The 19,679-nt window shown below is 42.5% G+C and overlaps 2 protein-coding genes across 3 annotated transcripts in view; both read left to right on the forward strand.

Annotated features, from left to right (window-relative positions):
• Nucleotides 1-166: 166 nt before the first annotated feature.
• Nucleotides 167-10,311, forward strand: LOC135512308 (BRISC complex subunit abraxas 2-like). Of its 2 annotated transcripts, none has more exons than XM_064934210.1 (9): nucleotides 167-276; nucleotides 1,362-1,452; nucleotides 1,949-1,985; nucleotides 2,317-2,383; nucleotides 2,521-2,711; nucleotides 3,652-3,774; nucleotides 3,871-3,955; nucleotides 5,747-5,864; nucleotides 6,066-10,311. In XM_064934210.1, the coding sequence occupies exons 1-9, from the start codon at nucleotides 205-207 to the stop codon at nucleotides 6,614-6,616; spliced, it is 1,335 nt and encodes a 444-aa protein (XP_064790282.1). In that variant the 5' UTR covers nucleotides 167-204; the 3' UTR covers nucleotides 6,617-10,311. The 2 variants fall into 2 exon arrangements, with proteins under 2 accessions (XP_064790282.1, XP_064790283.1); XM_064934211.1 differs by having other exon boundaries at nucleotides 3,655-3,774.
• A 1,214-nt stretch (nucleotides 10,312-11,525) lies between these two features.
• The window catches only part of LOC135512309 (ubiquitin thioesterase Zranb1-like), a 39,368-nt gene continuing 31,214 nt past the window's right edge, over nucleotides 11,526-19,679 (forward strand). Inside the window, exons 1-2 of the mRNA XM_064934212.1 lie at nucleotides 11,526-12,301; nucleotides 16,808-17,811. Coding sequence (XP_064790284.1) covers nucleotides 16,893-17,811 — 919 coding nt within the window. The 5' untranslated portion in view covers nucleotides 11,526-12,301; nucleotides 16,808-16,892. The remainder of the gene's footprint in view (nucleotides 12,302-16,807; nucleotides 17,812-19,679) is intronic.

Below are 19,679 nucleotides of genomic sequence, written 5' to 3' on the forward strand. Positions count from 1 at the left end.
AATGTTTAATCGATGAGAAAATTAGCAGAATATCGTCCAAAATCCATTTCGCTCCATTTTCTCCTACTACTAGCCACTGGCCTTCCTCTCCTCACCATATTTGGTGGTGAGTGGGAACGCCAACCGGATGCTTCATATTTATACATCCGGTGAAACATCTAGGAGGGGTGCTAATCATTGAGTTATAGATGGGATGTTTCCATCATGGCGGCATCCATTTCGGGATATACTTTTAGTTCTGTGTGTTATCACAGCGCTAACAGCAACTCTGATCATGTAAGTAGAGGGAACATGTTAATGAATTGGGAGAGAGTGCATACATTTGTTTAGTTACAACTTGGGTATATATTTGGATGTTATTGTCTGAAATTAAGTCAGTGGATTTCCCAGTGTCATCTTCCTGTTGCTCGCTAGCTGCAAACTAAGCGCAATCACTTACATAGGGAGACATTTGCTAGCTAACGTTATTTGGCTAGCCTGCTATGCTATCTATGTCAACCCAAATGACTTCCGTGGTGTCGACTGTATATATAATATATGTATATGTTTGACAATGCAACATTGATGTTGCTATAATTAGTTGGTTGATTTAACTATATTTGAAAAATGTCAATTGCATCACCTTCTGCAAATCAAGCACTAAAAATGAACTAATTAGATTCTGGGCATGTCATCATCAGACAGGTAGAACAAGCTAGCTGTCTAGATTGTTTCCGCGTTATCTACTGTAGCCGGTTATGCTAGCCAGTCATGTTAAATGATCTGACTTAACATTAGTTAGCTAACTGGCCAAAATTGTAGTTCCATATTTATTGCTATGTAATTGTTCGTTGTATTGTTTTTGTAAAGTAATTTTATTCTAGCACTGTTACCACATAGTTAGCAAGCTAGCTAGTTGGACCACTAGGAAGTGAATTGATCAAATAAATAAGCATGCATTCAAGCCACACGTTTTTGTTTATCATTAGAAGACTGGCTTGACGCCTGTCAGTAAACAGTTGTGTGTCGATGCTGCCTAATGTTTCACCTGACATTTGACACGTGATTAGTCTAGTGGTTAGAGCGTTGGACTAGTAACCGGAAGGTTGCATGTTCAAACCCCCGAGCTGACGAGGTACAAATCTGTCGTTCTGCCCCTGAACAGGCAGTTAACCCACTGTTCCTAGGCCGTCAGTGAAAATAAGAATTTGTTCTTAACTGACTTGCCTAGTAAAATAAAAATGTGTGACTGTGTAGTGAGAGCTAGAAAAGTGTCAGGCCTCATAGTGCTGCTTGATTGTTTATTATTATTAGTAATTGTCTTCTGCCCAATATATTCTAGGCCTATTTTTATAATTATAAACAACTTTTTGATCCTACAGGAGGGATTCCTTTTAGGAGAAGTTAGGCATGAAGAAACTGTCAGCATCAGTGATACACAGATCAGCAGTTCTGAACTACTCCAAGTAGTAGGTAAGGCCTTGGGTAGCTCACTCAAGGAAACCAACCTATTTGTTTCCAGGCTTGTCTTGGTGGGTTATATGCTCCATGCGACTGTGGAATTCTGTCAAACTGGACTGGCAGGTTTCAAATCAAAGGGAGTGTCTTTTGTTTTTTCTGTTTATAGTGGAAGACCTTTACTGCAGCTGTTCAATATGTTATGTAGCTAGTAATGTATTTTGTATGCAATATTACTGTAGGCTGTCTAAAGTCTTACAATTTGTAGTCATCTCAACATTTTTATAGTGGTAAGAATATATATATATATCTCTCATTTAGCAGACACTCTTATCCAGAACGACTTGATTTTTGAGTCCATACATATTCATACTGGACCCCTTCGGGAGTCGAACCTAGTTGCAAGCACCATGCTCTACCAACTGAGCAACACAGGATGACATTAGACTAACTCCTATACGATGGAGTTTAATAACATACATTTGCTGTGTTCTTTTTTTTTTTTTAACAGAAGTCCACAATCATGAACCTTGTGCACAGCTATTTAGGTAAGATCTTATATTATTTAAAATTAGATGGAATTTGTTGTCCTTAATGACATTTTGTGACAGAACAAAAAGTAAAATGTTTATGTGCAAGTTATGGGCTTGAATATAATTAGACTAGTGATACATTTGATCAATTATTTATCCAATCAGAGATTAAGCTTTGTCTTCATGTACATTGTAGGTTAATAAATCCCGCACAGTACTTTCATTCAACAAATGAGGGATGTAATTGTCAGTGAACAGTAGGTGGCCCCACGCCACCATGAGTTTTGAGTAACAAATGCAGAGCTACTGGAGGAAATTGACTTTTTGTCTATCTTTCCCCCACCAGCTTTTATGATTATGCTGGACAAGTCAATGAAGAGAGTCTTAACAGAATTCTTAAAGACAGACGGAAAGTGAGTATTTATTGAATTGTAGGTCTATTTGTATGAACATTTAGTGGTATTATTTGCCAGTAGTATCTAGCTAAAACACTGGCTGCACATCTTCTAAATGACCCTCTTGTACTTGACCCCCCGCCCTGCGCGTGTAGAATGTCATCGGCTGGTACAGGTTCAGGAGGAACACGCAGCAGCAGATGTCGTTCAGGGAACAGATCATCCATAAGCAGCTGACCCAGCTGCTAGGAGTGCCTGACCTAGTCTTCCTCCTCTTTAGCTTCATCTCCACAGCCAACAACTCCACACACGCCCTGGAGTATGTGCTGTTCAGACCCAACCGCAGGTAGGACTACCTACACATAGCCATACGCACGCAGTACCAAACAGCATGCACAAACAGGCTGGTGCATATGTTGGCGATGCTGAACAATTCACACCTTTTTAAAGGGATTCTTAGGGATTTTGGCAATGAAGCCCTTTATAATCCACACATTCAAACTGTACATCAAGTTAGCTGTTGAACCACCCTCCTCTGTGATTATTCACAGGCTGTTGCTCACCCTGTGCTTGCAGGTCAGTGTATGTGAGTTGGATAAAAGCATAAATACCCAGTGGCACAGATACCACAGAGGCGGCGAACAGTAGTGGCCTCTACTTTGAGACAAAATGGTTGCTCGTTGTGGAGGCTCCTCAGGTGCATAGGCATAATTTATTTTATTCCTTTATTTATTTGTCAGGCACAATGTACAGCATGCCATTGCACCAGATTTGTCTGTTGTCCCTGGGAAGAAAACATATATTTATATTAAACCAGAGTTTAAATGTCCAACAGTATCGGACATCTTAAGAGTCAGAATGTCTTAACGTTCACATGACTGCTTTCCTTTATAGAATGACTGTTCAGATGCATCATACATAGATTAATGAACTATGTCAGGTCTAGCAATTCTATATCTATGGACAGCACAGCTGGAGTTCTGTCTGTAGGGATTCATGGTTTGTGTGTTGGAATCAAGCTGGGGATTTAAATGCTACTCTGTCTGGCTCGAGTGCTCAGAGTGGGTTGGTGGAGGCCTGGCGGGATTGTGTGTGGGTGAAATTGGACATTAGCAAATTATTACGTCTTCTGAACTCCCAACAAGATCCATTGGATCTGGGCATCAATCAAAGCTGTTGCTGCCCTACTTACAAGTTACAGGGCCCCAGCCATCAATGGGTTTAAGGGTATTTTGGGGAAGGCTGCCTGTAGTGCATCATCAGACCAACTCTCTGGTTCTACCCAGCAGGTACAACCAGAGGGTGACCCTCAGCATCCCAAACCTGGGCAACACCAGCCAGCAGGAATACAAGGTCTCCTCTGTCCCCAATACCTCACTCAACTACGCCAAGGTCATCAAAGAGCATGGGTGAGTGTCTCCCACATGTAGACACTGTCAATTTGTTTATTTTTAATGATTTAAAATCTTGTTTGATGGAAATGGGATATGTTGTATGTTTTGCAGGGCTGAATTTTTTGACAAAGATGGTGTGATGAAGGATATCAGAACAATTTTTCAAGTCTACGGTGCACTACAAGATAAAGTGCAAGTGAGTTGGCTGCCAGCAAATTTCCTATTCATACCATTCAATTGATACAAGTCACATACTATACTTGCATAAACAGCAATGTAGTGCTTTGGTTGACACCATAGCTACAGTGCCTTCAGAAAGTATTCAACCCCCATGAACTTTTCCACATTTTGTTGCATTACAAAGTGCGATTTTTAAAACTAATGTAATTATTTTGACACAAAATACTCTGTCAACAAATGTATGAAAAATAAAACTCTAATATATCCTGATTTAGACAAGTATTCAACCCCGTGAGTCAATAGATGGTTGCTGATCATTGCTAGACAGCCATTTTCAAGTTTTGCCATAGATTTTCAAGCCAATTTAAGTCAGAATTGTAATTAGGACACTCAGGAACATTCAATGTCATCTTGGTAAGCAACTCCAGTGTATATTTGGCCTTGTTTTAGGTTGTTGTCTTGCTGAAATGTGAATTTGTCTTCCAGTTTTGGGAAGTGGACTGAACTTGGTTTTCCTCTAGAATTTTGCCTATGCTTAGCTCGATTGCGTTTCTGCTCACCACCCCCCCCATAAATCTCCTTAGTCTTTGCCGATGACAAGTGTACCCATAACAAGATGCAGCCAGCCACCACCATGCTTGAACATTTGAAGAGTGGTGCTACTCAGTATGGTTGGATTTGCCCAAACTTCATGCTTTGTATTCAGGACAAAAGGTTACTTTTCTTTGCCACATTCTTTGCAGTATTCATTTAGTTCCTTCTTGCAAACATGATGCAAGTTTTGGAATATCTTTTCAAATCCAAAAACATTTTATTTGTCATGTGCTTCTTAAACAACCGGTGTAGAATAACAGTGAAATGCTTACTTACGAATCCTTTTAACAATATATATTTTTAAATAGTGACACGAGGAATAGGTACACAATGAATAACGATATAGAGTAAAAATAACATGGCTATATACAGGGAATAGCAGTACTGAGTATGCTGTACAGGCCTCCTTCTTTGTTTTAAAATGACTATTGGCCAACAGGAAGCTGCTGAGGGGAGGATGGCTAATAATAATAGCCGGAACGGAGCCAGTGGAATGGCATCAAACCCATGATACCGTTCCGCCTATTCCGCTCCAGCCATTACCAGTGCCACCAATCTCCTGTGTATTGGCCTTCTAGTGAAATCCCATAGCGGTTTTCTTCCTCTCCAGCAACTGAGTTAGAAAGGATGCCTGTATCTTTGTATTGACTGGGTGTATTGATACGCCCTCCAAAGTGTAATAAATAACTTGACTATGCTCAAAGGGATATTCGGTATCAGCTTTTATTTTTACCAATCTACCATTGGTGCCCTTTTTTTTGCAAGGCATTGAAAAACCTCCCCAGTCTTTTATGGTTGAACATCTGCTTGAAATTCACAACTCGACTGAGAGGCCTTACGTAATTCTGTGTTAGGCGTACATCGATGGGATAGTCATAACAAAAATCATGTAAACCACTATTGCACACTGAGTCAATGCAAGTTATGTGATTTGTCAAGCAAATGTTTACTACTGAACTTAAGGCTTTCCATAACAAAGGCTTGAATACCTTTTTGACTCTTAGCTTTTCATTTTTAATTATTTTGTAAACATTCCAAAAAATACAATTCCTTCACATTTTGGGTTATTGTGTGTAGAATAGTGACACACAATCTAATACATAATGAATTCAGGCTGTAACAAAACAAAATCAACAGGTTGACTACTTTCTGAAGGCACAGAAAAATAGTGATGATATGATTCTTGAATTGTTAGCTTTTTTTCCTGTTTCAGTCTGTATGTGGAGAGGTTGAGCAGAGTGAACGTGTGAAAGAGAAAGTCCAGGAGGAGGTGAACAAACTCAAACAGCAAATTGTTCTCAGGAAACGAAAAACCACAGATGAAGAGAGAAGTATGTAACTTATTTGGGTATGAATTTGGCTACTCAAATTCATTCTCATAAAAAATGATTCTTGTATCAACTAATCTCCCTGTAACTATATGCGGTGAGGTATTTTGCAATGTGGTATTGCGCAAAGAAAATGTTTTTTGTTGCTTATTGAACCCCTCCTCTTTTTTAATATTAGCCTATTTGTCTCTCTCTGTCACTCAGGACTCCAGGAAGCGCAGAACCCTGAGCCACGTCTCACTCCTGAGGAGAACACAGAGCCCCCGGAGACCTCCCTCCTGTCCAGAGTGGCCTTCCACACCCCATCCACCCCCGAGCGGCCAGATCCCTCCGCAAACCCTCCTGCCTACGCAGACCTCCTCTCCTTGCAGAATGACTCACTTCTCCCCTTCTCATCCTCCCCTACCAGTGCTGCGCTGCTCCCACGGCCACAGGCTGTGGGCTCCCCAGGCCACCCTTCTCCCAGCCCATTAGGTCTGGGCCTCAGTGCTGGCCCCAACCCTGCTCCTAGCCCTGGTACACCATACCTGGGAAACGGGGACGGATCCAGCTCTGACTCCCTGGACAGACAGGCCGCAGGGCAAGAGGATGATGACGAGGAGGAAAATGATTATGGTGAGGACAGCAGCGAGTACGAGAACCTTGTGAGCGAGGTGGGGCAGTTGCCCCCAGTTTCCGCCAGTGTGTTACTGCAGGGCCGCCCAACCGCCCTCAGTCCGGACGGCGACGCCTCAGTCCATGGTTCACAGACCTAGTAGATGGGGATGTGGGGGGGGGCTCAATTAACTGACGCACCGAGATAGGAGGGCATCCAAACCAATCAAAGATAATTATTCTATATTACAGAGGAAGTGCCAGCCCTGAAAATAAAAGGCATGCGCAGGTGGGGTATTCTGCTGTGTATATCTGTTTGTCTTAGTTTTATCTCTATTCTGGGGGGAATGTCAAGCTTCATGTGGTTTTACTTTTCTGTCTAGCATGGAAAAGATAGTCCGTTGGAGCCTGGCTCTCTTCAGTGGATGTGTTTTGATTTAGGGACGGAGGACGTTATAATGGAATAAATGCCAACCGGTTTGTCCGACCTCTCCGAATGGATAGACCCACTCCGCTTTTCCAGGATCATGCTGTGTCACATCTGCATCACGAACTTTAAGCATCCAATTGTACCATTACCTCTTGCACTATTTTTGCTTTTTTTTAAAAACAATTTAAGAAAAGCAAAAGGAAAATGTTCTGCGGCCTTCAAACCTTTTTTTTTTTTTATGTGAGACAGGTGAGATTTTTTTTTTCAATATTTTTGGTGGTCGTGATTAGCTTATTACAAAAAAGAAGAGAGATGGTGGTGACGTGATTAGCTTATTACAAAAAAGAAGAGAGATGGTGGTGACTGTCAAAGTAATGGAAACACTTGAGAGTATATTCAAAGCAGGTGCTTCCAAACACAGGTGGGGAACCTGAGTTAAGCTATTATCATCCCATCATGCCTATGGGCATGTATAAAAATGCTTGGCAGGCCATTATTTTGGCTACTATGGCTATGCCACCAACCACAGGGCACTAGTTGTTACTGAATGGTTTGATGAGCATGAAAACAATGTAAACCATATTCCAATGCTGTCTGTCACCAGACCTCATCCCAATTGAACGCTTATGGGAAATTCTGGAGCGGTGCCTGAGACAGCATTTTTCACCACCATCCATGTCGCATCCCTCCCAAGTTCCAGACACTTGTAGAATCTATGCCAAGGTGCATTGAAGCTGTTCTGGCCCCAACGCCCTATTAAGTCACTTTATGTTGGTGTTTCCTTTATTGTCAGTTATGTGTGTAAACTATCATTTTGGTAGCCTGCACGGTTCTAGACACTCAACTTTGAACTGTCATTAGGATTTAATTTCCTTTTAACATCAATGTATTTTTATGAATCATGCGGTTGCCTATTTAGATGACGAAGAATAGTTTTTATTCAAAGTTTTCTTTTGCCACTACTATAATGGGTGCTTATATTATTTTTATGACAATGTTAATGTCACTCTGTCTCATTCTTCTACAATAACACTGAAACTGTATGCGCTTTGCTGCACTTAACAAATGTAGTTGATTTATTTTATTGTGCTTTACCAATGCAGTTCAGTTGTGCTACTTGAGTAGTATGCTTTGACCACCTGAGCAGAGCTAGCTCAGCTTTTGCGCATTGTATGGGGTCGACAGGGCGAAAACACAACTTACTGTAGCTTTACTAACCAGACAACTCTGCTGCATCAGAGTAAACAAGAAACTGCTTCTACATAGACCTGTCTGCTTCTTCCACCTGTTGTCCTTGCACTGCTGGTTGCCTCCATTACTGCTGACACTGACTAGAATGGCTTCTCCCTGGGTAATTCTGATGGAAAGGTTCTCCCTGTAGTGTCTAAATGTGTTACAGCCTGGGAACAAGGCAACTCCTGCCTGTCCTGTCAAAACCAATAGACCTCACACACTCAAAGCTGGTTGGGCTAAATGTGTATGGACCTTTTGATAATGTGACAAATATGACCTCAATTCATAGTCCAGTGCCTTCCATTTTGACAGTTACACTGGCTCGTAACTACACACACAATGCAAGCGACTGGAAAGAAGTTTGTTCCAATTGTGGTGAGAGGATCCTTTACCCTGCAGTGTTAACCTACGCCGGGTATATATTTGTTCTCTGCTTACCCCACATCATATTTGGTTGTTTACAGTCATGTTAGTTAAGCTAACGTAGCAGGCATAAAATAAATTCCTGAAGCTAGATCCCCTACATACTAGTCTTGACTCGAAGAAAAAAACACTGTCGTAGGAGGTTCTCTTCTGCACTGTTCAATCAATCCAGTAAATGTGGAGGAGTTAAGTGGGAGTGTCGCCTTGTTAATGTCCAAAAGGAGAAGTTGCATCACTTGCTCACTTTCCATTTCCCCTGAAAACCGGAACATACGGTTGTTGGGGACTCTGCAGAGGCTACTGTCACGTTGGATGGGTACTGTTAGAAACCAACTTTGCAGTAGACTTTCTTCCTTGACCCTTCACAGAATCCCAATATTGCTGTTTGAAACTGGAATTACACTGAACAAAAATATAAACGTCAAGTTGGTCTGATTTTTCATAATAGGCTGAAATAAAAGATCCCAGACATTTTTTTTCCCATATGCACAAAAAGCTTTTCTTTAAAATTGTTTGCACAAATTTGTTTATATCCCTGTTAGTGAGCATTTCTCCTTTTCCAAGATAATCCATCCACCTGACAGGTGTGGAATATCAACAAGCTGATTAAACAGCATGATCATTACACATGTGCACCTTGTGGAGACAATAAAAGCCACTCTAAAACTTACAGGTTTGTCACACACTTGAGATGTCTTAAGTTTTGAGGGAGCATGCAATTGGCATGCAGACTGCAGGAATGTCCGCCAGAGAATTCAATGTTAAAATGACATTGGAGACATAAACTGCCTCCAATGTCATTTTCGAGAAATGGCCTCACAACCGCAGACCACGTGTAAACACGCCAGCCCAAGGATCTCCACATCCGGCTTCTTCATCTGCGGGATCGTCTGAGACCAGCCACCCAGACAGCTGATGATCCCATATATAGATCGAGAGATGGGTTCTGAGTCAAGCCCAGAACGATGAGTGTGTGACACATTTAGAGATGGCCCATTGACTTTTCAGAGATAAGCTAGTGAGTGAGGGGAGACTTGAGTGACTTTAGGGGACCTTGCACGTTTGAGGCAGACAATGACACAGCTCAATTCTCCATGGATGGTTTTAAGCATTTAGCATGATAATGTGCAAGGAATAGTCTGCTAATTAGCCAGAAGGGATGTAGGGAGGAGCTTTACCATGTAAAGCAGTTTGTTATTTTTACTGCAACCAGCTTTTCCCATGTACAGCCCATTTCTTGTATGTCGCTCTTTCTGTCTTAAGGTCATCTAGCTTTCCTTCATCACTTAGCCATGTCAACTCATAACGTGGCGGACTGGTACTCCATTTTTATTTTATTGTTTACAAATTAATCACTGAATAACAAAGTCACAACTGATTATAATGACAAAATTGAGAGTGAAAGGAGTGGTTCCCACTTGATCACTGGAATAAATAATGGGAGTTAAGAACAAATAATAATGTACACTGTACAGTAGATGGGAGGGGGTAGCATTCAAACAGCACTTATTTATGAGCATCTCAGTCATGTTGGAAGTGGCTGGCAGGAGAGGAGGGTGAAAGTACTCTAAACAACACGGTTTGGCCCCAAGCTGAAAGCGGCCCCTGAGATCCTTCTCTCTGAAGCACAAAGTCCCATTAAATCCCTGATGTCTGAACATGTCTATCATAGGCGGGACAGTGATAGACCAAGCTCTTTTGGTCACAGTTGTTCTCTCACAGAGAACACGGTTCTTATGTGGGGTGTAATAAAAGAGACATGCTTATTTATTTTGCAGAGTTATTTGTTCACCTTTTCTACCCACTTTCTTTTAGGCCTGAGTAAAGGGTTGTTCAGAAAGACCAACTGTTAAAGGCCCAGTACAGTCAAAACTAGGTTTACCTGTGTTTTATATATATTTTCACACTATTAGGTTAGGATAATACGATGACATTGTGAAAAGTATGCTAATACTCTTAATAAAGTGTAAGAGTTGTTTGAAAAGACAAGCTGATATTTTGGCCTGTTTTGGCAGGGTGGAGTTTTTGGCCTTCCCATTTGGACATCACCATGCAGTAAATGAGTTAATAGACCAATAAGAGAGAGATCCTAATCTTTCCACCAATGAGTTAATTTTCAGTTTTCCCCTCCCCACTCCCAGACAGTCCAAGGAAAATTCTTGCCTGAGAAATTACTATTTCCTAAGAAGCTATTTTGTTTATTTTTTAACATTTGAATTGAAAACAATCACAGTAAGGTACTACACTGTTACCCAGAAATTATTTAATATTGAGATAACAAAACAAAAAAAGCCACATTACACTTTTAACAATTCACATCTCTCACATACAAATTCGTTAATGTGCGCATTCATTAGTGGGACTTTTGAATTAGAGAAAACAGTTGTCATTCTCTGGAGTTATTGAACATTTTTATTGTATAAATCTCCAAGATAATTATTATTATTCATAGAGATTGCATGTCTTTTTTTAAGGAAATCATATGAGCAAATATAAAATATTATACATATGGCATTGCTATACATGAAAAAATCCCAGAATTCCAGATAATTTAAATATTCCATGCGTTCCTATCGCCCTGGACAGTTCCAGAGAGCCGTTCGCAGTCGTTCGAGAGCGGCAGGTAGCCTAGTGGACTCGTAACCGAAAGGTTACCAGATCGAATCCCCGAGTTGACAAGGTCAAAATCTGTCGTTCTTCCCCTGAACAAGGCCCACTGTCCGAATCCCCGAGTTGACAAGGTTAAAAAATCTAGGTCATCATTGAAAATAAGAATTTGTTCTTAAAGGATTTACCTAGTTAAATAAAGGTAAAAAATGTATAAAAGCAGAGTGGTCTTCTGGGAAGTGGGTGGGACGTTCATGTAAATAAATCATTGAAATAAACAGTCGCATGAACCATGCAGAATTTGAAAGATGTATTTATTGTTCTGCTAATTTGCCATTGTTTATGCCAATGCTTGAAATAGGTTTAAAGCAGGGTCACAGTCTGTCATTGGTAAAATAGTCATGATGATTGATGGTGGTCTAGAACTTCCATCGATTACTTTTTTAATAACCTGCCCTTTACTGCAGACTGCTGCAGTATATATCTTTTTTTAAATCCAAAATATGACGTCATCCTAATGTCCCTTAAAGATATACAGCTGAGATACAGACGTAAACAAATTACATGACGGTGGCTCCGGGAATGGGGTGTAAATGTAATATTCCGTGGTTCATAATTTGAGCCAAGACTACAGCAATTCATTACTGTTTCATATTATTTTGACTTCAGAGACGGCTAAAATAAAGCCACAGGTATAACAAAGAGGTATACATATTTGATAAAGCTTGTTAACTATTGGCAACGAACGACGTATTGCATAGCAAACAGGAGGAATACAAAAAAACGATCCAATCAATTTGCCCGGTGAATCCAGGTGCTAAATCCTTCTGCTTCTCTCTGGAGTGTATTTTTTTTCCAGTGTCCCCCCACGCCGCCATTAAAGACCGACAGAACGGTGGTTGAAATTTGGGATTAAAATGATTTAAAGCCCTGGAGAGACTGCATCGGGGGTGTTGTTCTATTGCATAGGTATCGGAGCTACGTACAAACGGAAACTTAAATATGTGTCTTTTGACCAACTGAAAGCTTGACTTCGGGACATCCAGATTGGGTTTCGTTGGGAAAGCGCGAGCGATATAACGTTCATGTTGGACTGAAGCTCAAGAGCGGTTTGTTGTGGTTGCGCGTTGAAGGAGTGTAAACACAGGAAAAGGTAAAACACAGTTCCATCTTTGGTTAAAACCAGCAGACGCCACTGTTAAATGTTAGTTAGATACAGTTGTCACCCCTTGTGTGAGATATTGTTTAGAACGAAAGCCATAACGTTACCTTTACTGCAATCATCATAGCTGCACTGAATAGATAACGTTAGCTGGGTACTTTACTGTACTGTAGTTGGCTAGCTACACTAGATTATTTTCATATGTGCTAACGTTGGTTAGAATTTGATTTGTCAAAAACAGTTTCATAAATTAAGAGACTAATGGGCACAACATTGTCTGTTTAAAAAATATTGCCTTAAACGAATGTGAATTTCGCCCTGCACATTAACTTTAGTCGTCTCGCATATCTAAATTATTAGACAGACGCTAAATTAACTAGTTACAATAGTTAGTCTCGTAGTTGTGTTTTTACCATTGTTACTTTGTAAATAGCTAACTATAATCATCATGGATTTTTATTCGACACGCCCAGCCCAATATGCAGTAGCAAAACTAGCTAATTACAGTAGTTGACTTGTAACATTGCCCAATTGAAATAAGTAGACACAATGCACAGATGCTTTTTTTTTTTTTAAACCAATCAGGTAGCTACCAATCCAGGCTATATAGATAGACAGCGAGGCGTGGCTTCACGTGACCACATCCCGGAGTAGGTACAGGCATAGGGTACTCATGTTGCTCTGGCCTCCGAAGCAAACTACTGACACTTTTACATTTCCATAAGTGTTCAGCAGCATCACGTGTTGTTATTAATATACTTGGCTGTCATGACAATAATTTGCATGATACTTATTCAGCCAATAATTTACCTGACCTGCTAACACTGACAGAAAATATAATAAAACTGTCGCATTATACTTACTTCACTGTTTGTTTACCCCTAGCTTTTTAGCTGGATAGCTAGCAGGCTGGCTAGCAAGAAATTAATTTCTATCTAATTCACTAGTCCGATATGTTGCGTAACTACTACCTGCCCTTGAACGGTCTAGGTATTTAGAGAAGTGTATTCTTGTTGGATTGCTTATATGGCCTTTCAACTTGCCAGAGACCAGCTGGGGAGACAACCCTACCAAATGGCCCAAATTAGCCAATGTTGATACCTACACCTAACGTTACATGGCGGAATCTCCAGTTTTGCATGAATATCCAAATGCGGAAGAATATTATAGCTTTTATTTGGACTATACAGCTCACTGGTCCTAACTACAAGCGAACTAGCAAGCTGTATTCAATACATCCAGAGATGTTTGATTGGGTTCAAGTCCAGGCTCTAGCTGGGCCACTCAAGGACATTCAGAGACATGTCCCGAAGCCACTCCTGAGTTGTCTTAGCTGTGGGATTAGGGTTGTTGTCCTGTTGGAAGGTGAACCGGCGCCACAGTCTGAGGTCCTGCACACTCTGGAGCAGGTTTTCATCAATGAGCTCTCTGTACTTTGCTCTATTCATCTTTCCCTCGATCCTCACTAGTCCCTGCCGCTGAAAAACATCCCCACAGCATGATGCTGCCATCACCATGCTTCACCGTAGGGATGGTGCCAGGTCTCCTCCTGACGTGACTCTTTGGCATTCAGGCCAAAGAGTTCAATCTTGGTTTCATCAGACCAGTGAATCTTGTTTCTCATGGTCTGAGTCCATTAGGTGCCTTTTGGCGAACTTCAAGTGGGCTGTCATGTGCCTTTTACTGAGGAGTGGCTTCCGTCTGGCTACTTTACCATAAAGGCCTAATTGGTGGAGTGCTGCAGAGATGTGTGTTCTTGGGGACCTTCAATACTGCAGACATTTGTGGGTACCTTTCCCCAGATCTGTGCATTGACACAATCCTGTCTCTGAGCTCTACGGACAATTCCTTCGACCTCATGGCTTGGTTTTTGCTCTGACATGCACTGTCAACTGTGGGACCTTATATAGACAGGTGTGTTCCTTTCCAAATCATATCCAATCAATTGAATTTAGCACAGGTGGACTCCAATCAAGTTGTAGAAACATCTCAGGGATGATCAATGGAAACAGGGTGCACTTGAGCTCAATTTGAGGCTCATAGCAAAAGGTCTGAATACTTATGTAAATAAGGTATTTCTAATACATTTGCTACAATTTCTAAACTGTTTTTGATTTGTCTTAATGGGGTATTGTGTGTAGATTGAGGATTTTTATTTAATCCATTTTAGAATAAGGCAGTAATGTAACAAAATGTGGGAAAAGTCAAGGTCTGAAGACTTTCCGAATGTGCTGTAATATCCTGAAACCATGAGGTTCATCTAACCTGGTCCTTGGACAGTTGATTCAACTTAATTTTGTGGTCTTTTTCTCGTACTAATTGTTGTCATGACAACCAAGTATATTAATAACGACACATGATGCTGCTGAGAACATTTATGGAAATGTAAAAGTGTCAGCTTTTCGAGCAAGGATAGCTAGTTAGTCTGGAGACGTTGCTTGGCCCCATAATTGTGACATACATTCCATGCGACAATCTCTGTTCATGCTAACATTTTTACATTTAGAATGAAAGTGTTTTTAGGTATGATGTAGATAGAAGTATGTTAAAAATGACCAACCAAACATATCCATAATGATAAAAAAACAAAAAAAACAGCCATTGTCAGGTTATGAGTAAAGCAGGCAATTTATCGTAGGAGTAACAGGGTACCATATGGCTGTACCCCACTTGGGGGTGTGGTCGCATTAAGCCATGCCTAGCCGTGTGAATCTATGCTTTTGGTGGTTTCAACTTTCAAATGTAAGTTCCTCCTCAACCTGGTTTTGCAGACCTTTTTAAATGTGCTGAAATGCATCTCACAGCATTTTGTTGTAATAATAGCTAGCTGCCTGTCTGAATTTCTTGTAATCGCAAACATTTCACTAATATTAATTTAGCATGGTGTTGGTTTTTGTCAAGGAATATTTCAAACATATTGAATAAGAACAATTCACTTTATTTGTCACATGCTTAGTAAACAATAGGTGTAGACGATCCGTGAAAATTACACTAAGTGCAGAGTAGACTGTTTTGCACTTATCTAGGACCAACCTATCCCACCCCAATTGAGAACCTTTTTAGATAGGTTTTTATTGGTTAAACTATCTGACGGGCCTAGGTCAGAGCTAGGGGAAACTTCTCAACTGCATTGTTAAAGGTAGACTCAGCGTCATGACGTAGTTGCATAAAGTAAACAGCATAGTGGGTCAATATCTGCTAACAGCGTTGAAACGCATAGGGCTCTCCACAGTGATTACAGTCTACGCAAAGTTAAAAAAATCATACCACACAAAGTACGAAGAACTGGCCTCCCGAGTGGCACAGCGGTCTAAGGCACTGCATCGCAGTACTAGAGGCGTCAATACAGATCTGGGTTCGATTCCGGGCTGCGACGCAGCCGACTGCTACCCGGAGACCCATGAGGCGGGGCACAATTGGCCCAGCATCGTCCGGGTTAGAGGAGGGTTTGGCTGGCCGGTATGTTCTTGTCCCATTCCGCTCTAGCGACTCCTGTGGCGGGCCGGGCGCATGCACGTTGACACGGTCGCAAGTTGTACGGTGTTTCCTCAGACACATTGGTACGGCTGGCAACCAGGTTAAGTGAGCAGTGTGTCAAGAAGCAGTGTGGCATGGCTCTCGACCTTCGCCTCTCCCGAGTCTGTACGGGAGTTGCAGCGATGGAACAAGACTAACTACCAGTTGGATATCACGAAATTGGGGAGGAAAAGGGGTAAAAAGTGCCAACAAAAAAGTATGAATAATTAAGAAGAGATCTCCATCGAAATTAAAGACTTTGGAGCCTTAACTTCCCAGCTATTTTGGTCCTGTACCTGCCATGCCATACCAGCGTGAAGCAAACCTACACAAATGAGCAGAAACTGTGTCCCTGTGATAGCAAAGTCTTGAATCTTGCTCATTGCAACATCTGCGGTGTTGCTCGTGGCAACATCATTTCGCTGAGTCTACCTTTTTAAGGTTCATTATTGGCATGAGTTTGAGTGTTGTTTGGTTTCATCTGTCAGGTAACACTGCTCTGTAGGGCACATTTTCTCTGTATTTCCGGATGTGTTTACAGTATCAGTTTTAAGAGGCATGGAGGCAGAAGATTGGGTCGCAGCCTGCTGCTCTTGGCTTCTTGCTATGTGGGTTAATCTGCACTGAGCCTCTCAGTGCGTTAAATCAAAGCCTGAGAATTTGTGCCGGGTCAAGAGCGCACATCATTGTAGCTGTTTGAGCATGGTTGATGAAATACAAGTAGCTTTCTTAGTTTTTGTGTCAGAGTTGCGAGGTCTCTAATATCAGATGTGTTACTCTATAATAGATTAGGCTTAACTAGCCTAACTGATGTTTTTGTTTCCTTTCAAACATGACATCCATTTAAAGTCTAAATGTGTATATTAGATCCATCTGTGATCTTTATTCTGTGTGTTTCTGCATGTGTCACAGTGCAGTCAGTCTGATTTTAAAGACCAGTATGGCCTCTCACCCTATCCTGTGTTTCTGTTGTTACCCTAGCAACCTGCTTGCCTGTGCCTCCTTGAGTGGAGCTGCCAACCAGAGTCCCTCCCAGCAGCAGCCATCACCCAGCGGTGGAGTGACGATGACTGAGCTGGGTGCCAAGTGGGCCTGTGAGTACTGCACGTTTGAGAACTGGCCTTCTGCCATCAAGTGCACCATGTGCCGCGCCCAGAGGCCCAGCGTTGGTGCCATCATCACCGAGGAGCCCTTTCGGAGCACCCCTGGCCTGGACTCCAGCCACCAGTGGGAACGTCTGAGTCACAGCAACAACCCACCCCAGGGAGGCTCCAGTCTCCTAATCTGCCCAGACTCCAGTGCCCGCCCCCGTGTCCGCATCACAGACTCCCCCGAGCCCCCCTCCAGCAAATGGTCCTGCCACATGTGCACCTACTTAAACTGGCCCTGTGCCATTCGCTGCACTCAGTGTCTGTGCCAGCGGCATCAGGGACATCAGCGCCACCAGGGGCTGGCGCAGCAGCCACGCATTTCCACCGAGTCACCCCAGACCTCAGGCTCAGGATGCCGACCCACACCCCCATGCACCCCTACGGACCCCTGTGAGGAGTATAACGACCGCAACCGCCTCAACACCCACGCCCAGCACTGGACCTGTGCCGCCTGCACTTATGCAAACTGGACTAAAGCGTGCAAATGTGTGGTGTGTGACCACTCCAGGCACAAGAGCTTGGCAAAACCCATCGAACTGGCCTTGAAGCCCGAGAACCTACCACCCTCCATACTCAACGAGCAGGACAGTGACAACAGGAGGGGGGGGGTGGGAAGGGGCGGAAGTGGAGTAGTGGGGTGCTGCGGCAGCCAGAGGAGGTCCCCGCCCACCTCCAAACGGGAGGTTGAGGCTAAAATGGACTTTCAGAGGAATGAGCTGGCATTGGGAGCCGGAATTGGGAGCATAGAGGAGCGGCAGGTGGACTTTAAGAGGCTTAAACAGATGAAGAACAGGATGAGGAGGACTGACTGTTTGTTTCTCAATGCGTGTGCAGGTGAGTCAGTGTGTGAATGGATGCAAGGAAATCGATGTTATCTCCAACCCTGTTTATTTCTCTGCATTGCCTGCTGTGGAGAATGTTATGCTCATTATGGTTGAGAAACAACTCCCCTGTATTTATGTACTTCTGTTGTGAAATGGGAGTTCATTATACATTTTATGCAGTGAGTTAGTGCTCATGCTCTGAGAGGTGAGGCTGCAGCCTGTGCAAGCTGAGTGGGTGGATGGATGAACAGTTAGGAACTGCTGTGTTGACTCAAGCCATAGGTTGAGTCCCTGTCTGACTACAGTGCAGTTGAATGCCAGATAGGCACCATATCAGCTAACCACATCATAATATATAGCAATATGTCAGGCAGGAACTCATCCATAGTCTTTTGGTTCATTATGTTCCTCCAACCCTTACCCTCACCTGACAGATTCTTGTTTGCTAGACTGAACAGACTGTTTGTCTTTCTGTAAACTAGTGTACCAGTGAGTATTTCCTACACTGGACAACTTGTTACATCTGTTGATAAATCATTGATGATAATCTGCCATTTTTTTGTCATTAATGTCATTACATTAAGATTAAATCTGCTGTTTTAACCCAGGATGGTGCCGACAGACCTGGCAGCTCTGCTTCTTGCTCCTAAGCAACTTTGCAGTATTTTTTTTGTGTGTTCTCTTACATTATTAGCCCAGAACATTGTTTTGTGTTATTACATACAAATAAATTTGGGATATCAGAGCGGTGGTAACTCACAAACATTACGAATGACATTATTGAACTGCTCCAAGTCTCCACCGGCGAGAAGAGGTATTCAGAATGGACTTCTAGTCCAACTCAGGAGGCGGGCACACCATCCACCGTTTCCGAGTATATTACTTGCCAATGTTCCGTCTCTGGACAATAAAGTAGACGAGCTCAAAGCGAGGATTTCCTTCTAGAGAGACCTACTCTGTTTCACGGAATGTTTTCAAGGAATCCCCGTCCATATGTAACATAACTTTAGTGCGTCCCCTCGCCCCGACCCGGGCTCGAACCAGGGACCCTAGCGAGCCATTTCACATTGGTTACACTCACCCCCCTTTTGACCTCGTCCTTTTCCGCAGAAACCAGTGATCCGGGTCAACAGCATCAATGCAACAGTTTAACTTTAGTCCGTCCCCTCGCCCCTACCTGGGCTCAAACCAGGGACCCTCTGCACACACAGACAACAGTCACCCACGAAGCATCGTTACCCATCGCTCCACAAAAGCCGTGGCCCTTGCAGGGCAAGAGGTACAACTACTTCAGGTCTCAGAGCGAGTGACGTCACCGATTGAAACACTATTAGCGCGCACTACCGCTAACTAGCTAGCCATTTCACATCGGTTGCACATACAGCCAACTGGGTCCTCAGTTCATCGTGCAGACAGGAATAAGTAACTTTCCATGAAGAATAAAGGCGGGGGTGTATGCTTCATGATTAACTACTCATGGTGTGATTGTGCAAACATACAGAAACTCAAGTCCTTTTGTTCACCCGACCTAGAATACCACACAATCAAATGCTGATCGTATTACCTCCCAAGATAATTCTATTTTGGTTATAGTCACAGCCGTGTATATTCCCCCTCAAGCCGTTACCACGAGGGCCTCAAAGAACTACACTGGACGTTATGCAAAACTGGAAATCACATATCCTGAGGCCGCATTTATTGTAGCTGGGGATTTTAACAAAGCAAATTTGAGGAAAAGGCTACTGAAGTTCTATCAGCACATTGACTGTAGTACTCGCTCATGAAAAACACTAGATCACTGCTACTTGTCTTTTCGAGATTCCTACAAGGCCTTCCCCCACAACTCCATTTTGCTTCTCCCTTCCTATAGGCAGAAAC

The sequence above is a fragment of the Oncorhynchus masou genome, chromosome 24 (assembly GCF_036934945.1).
Source record: "Oncorhynchus masou masou isolate Uvic2021 chromosome 24, UVic_Omas_1.1, whole genome shotgun sequence".
NCBI lineage: Eukaryota > Metazoa > Chordata > Actinopteri > Salmoniformes > Salmonidae > Oncorhynchus > Oncorhynchus masou.

What these genes read in the sequence shown, in the direction of transcription:
- LOC135512308 (XM_064934210.1), top strand. Translation starts at nt 205, where the DNA reads ATGGCGGCATCCATTTCGGGATATACTTTTAGTTCTGTGTGTTATCAC. An exon ending in AAGGTCATCAAAGAGCATGG is followed by an intron (nt 3,775 to 3,870) that starts GTGAGTGTCTCC and finishes TATGTTTTGCAG; the next exon opens with GGCTGAATTTTTTGACAAAG. An exon ending in AACCACAGATGAAGAGAGAA is followed by an intron (nt 5,865 to 6,065) that starts GTATGTAACTTA and finishes TCTGTCACTCAG; the next exon opens with GACTCCAGGAAGCGCAGAAC.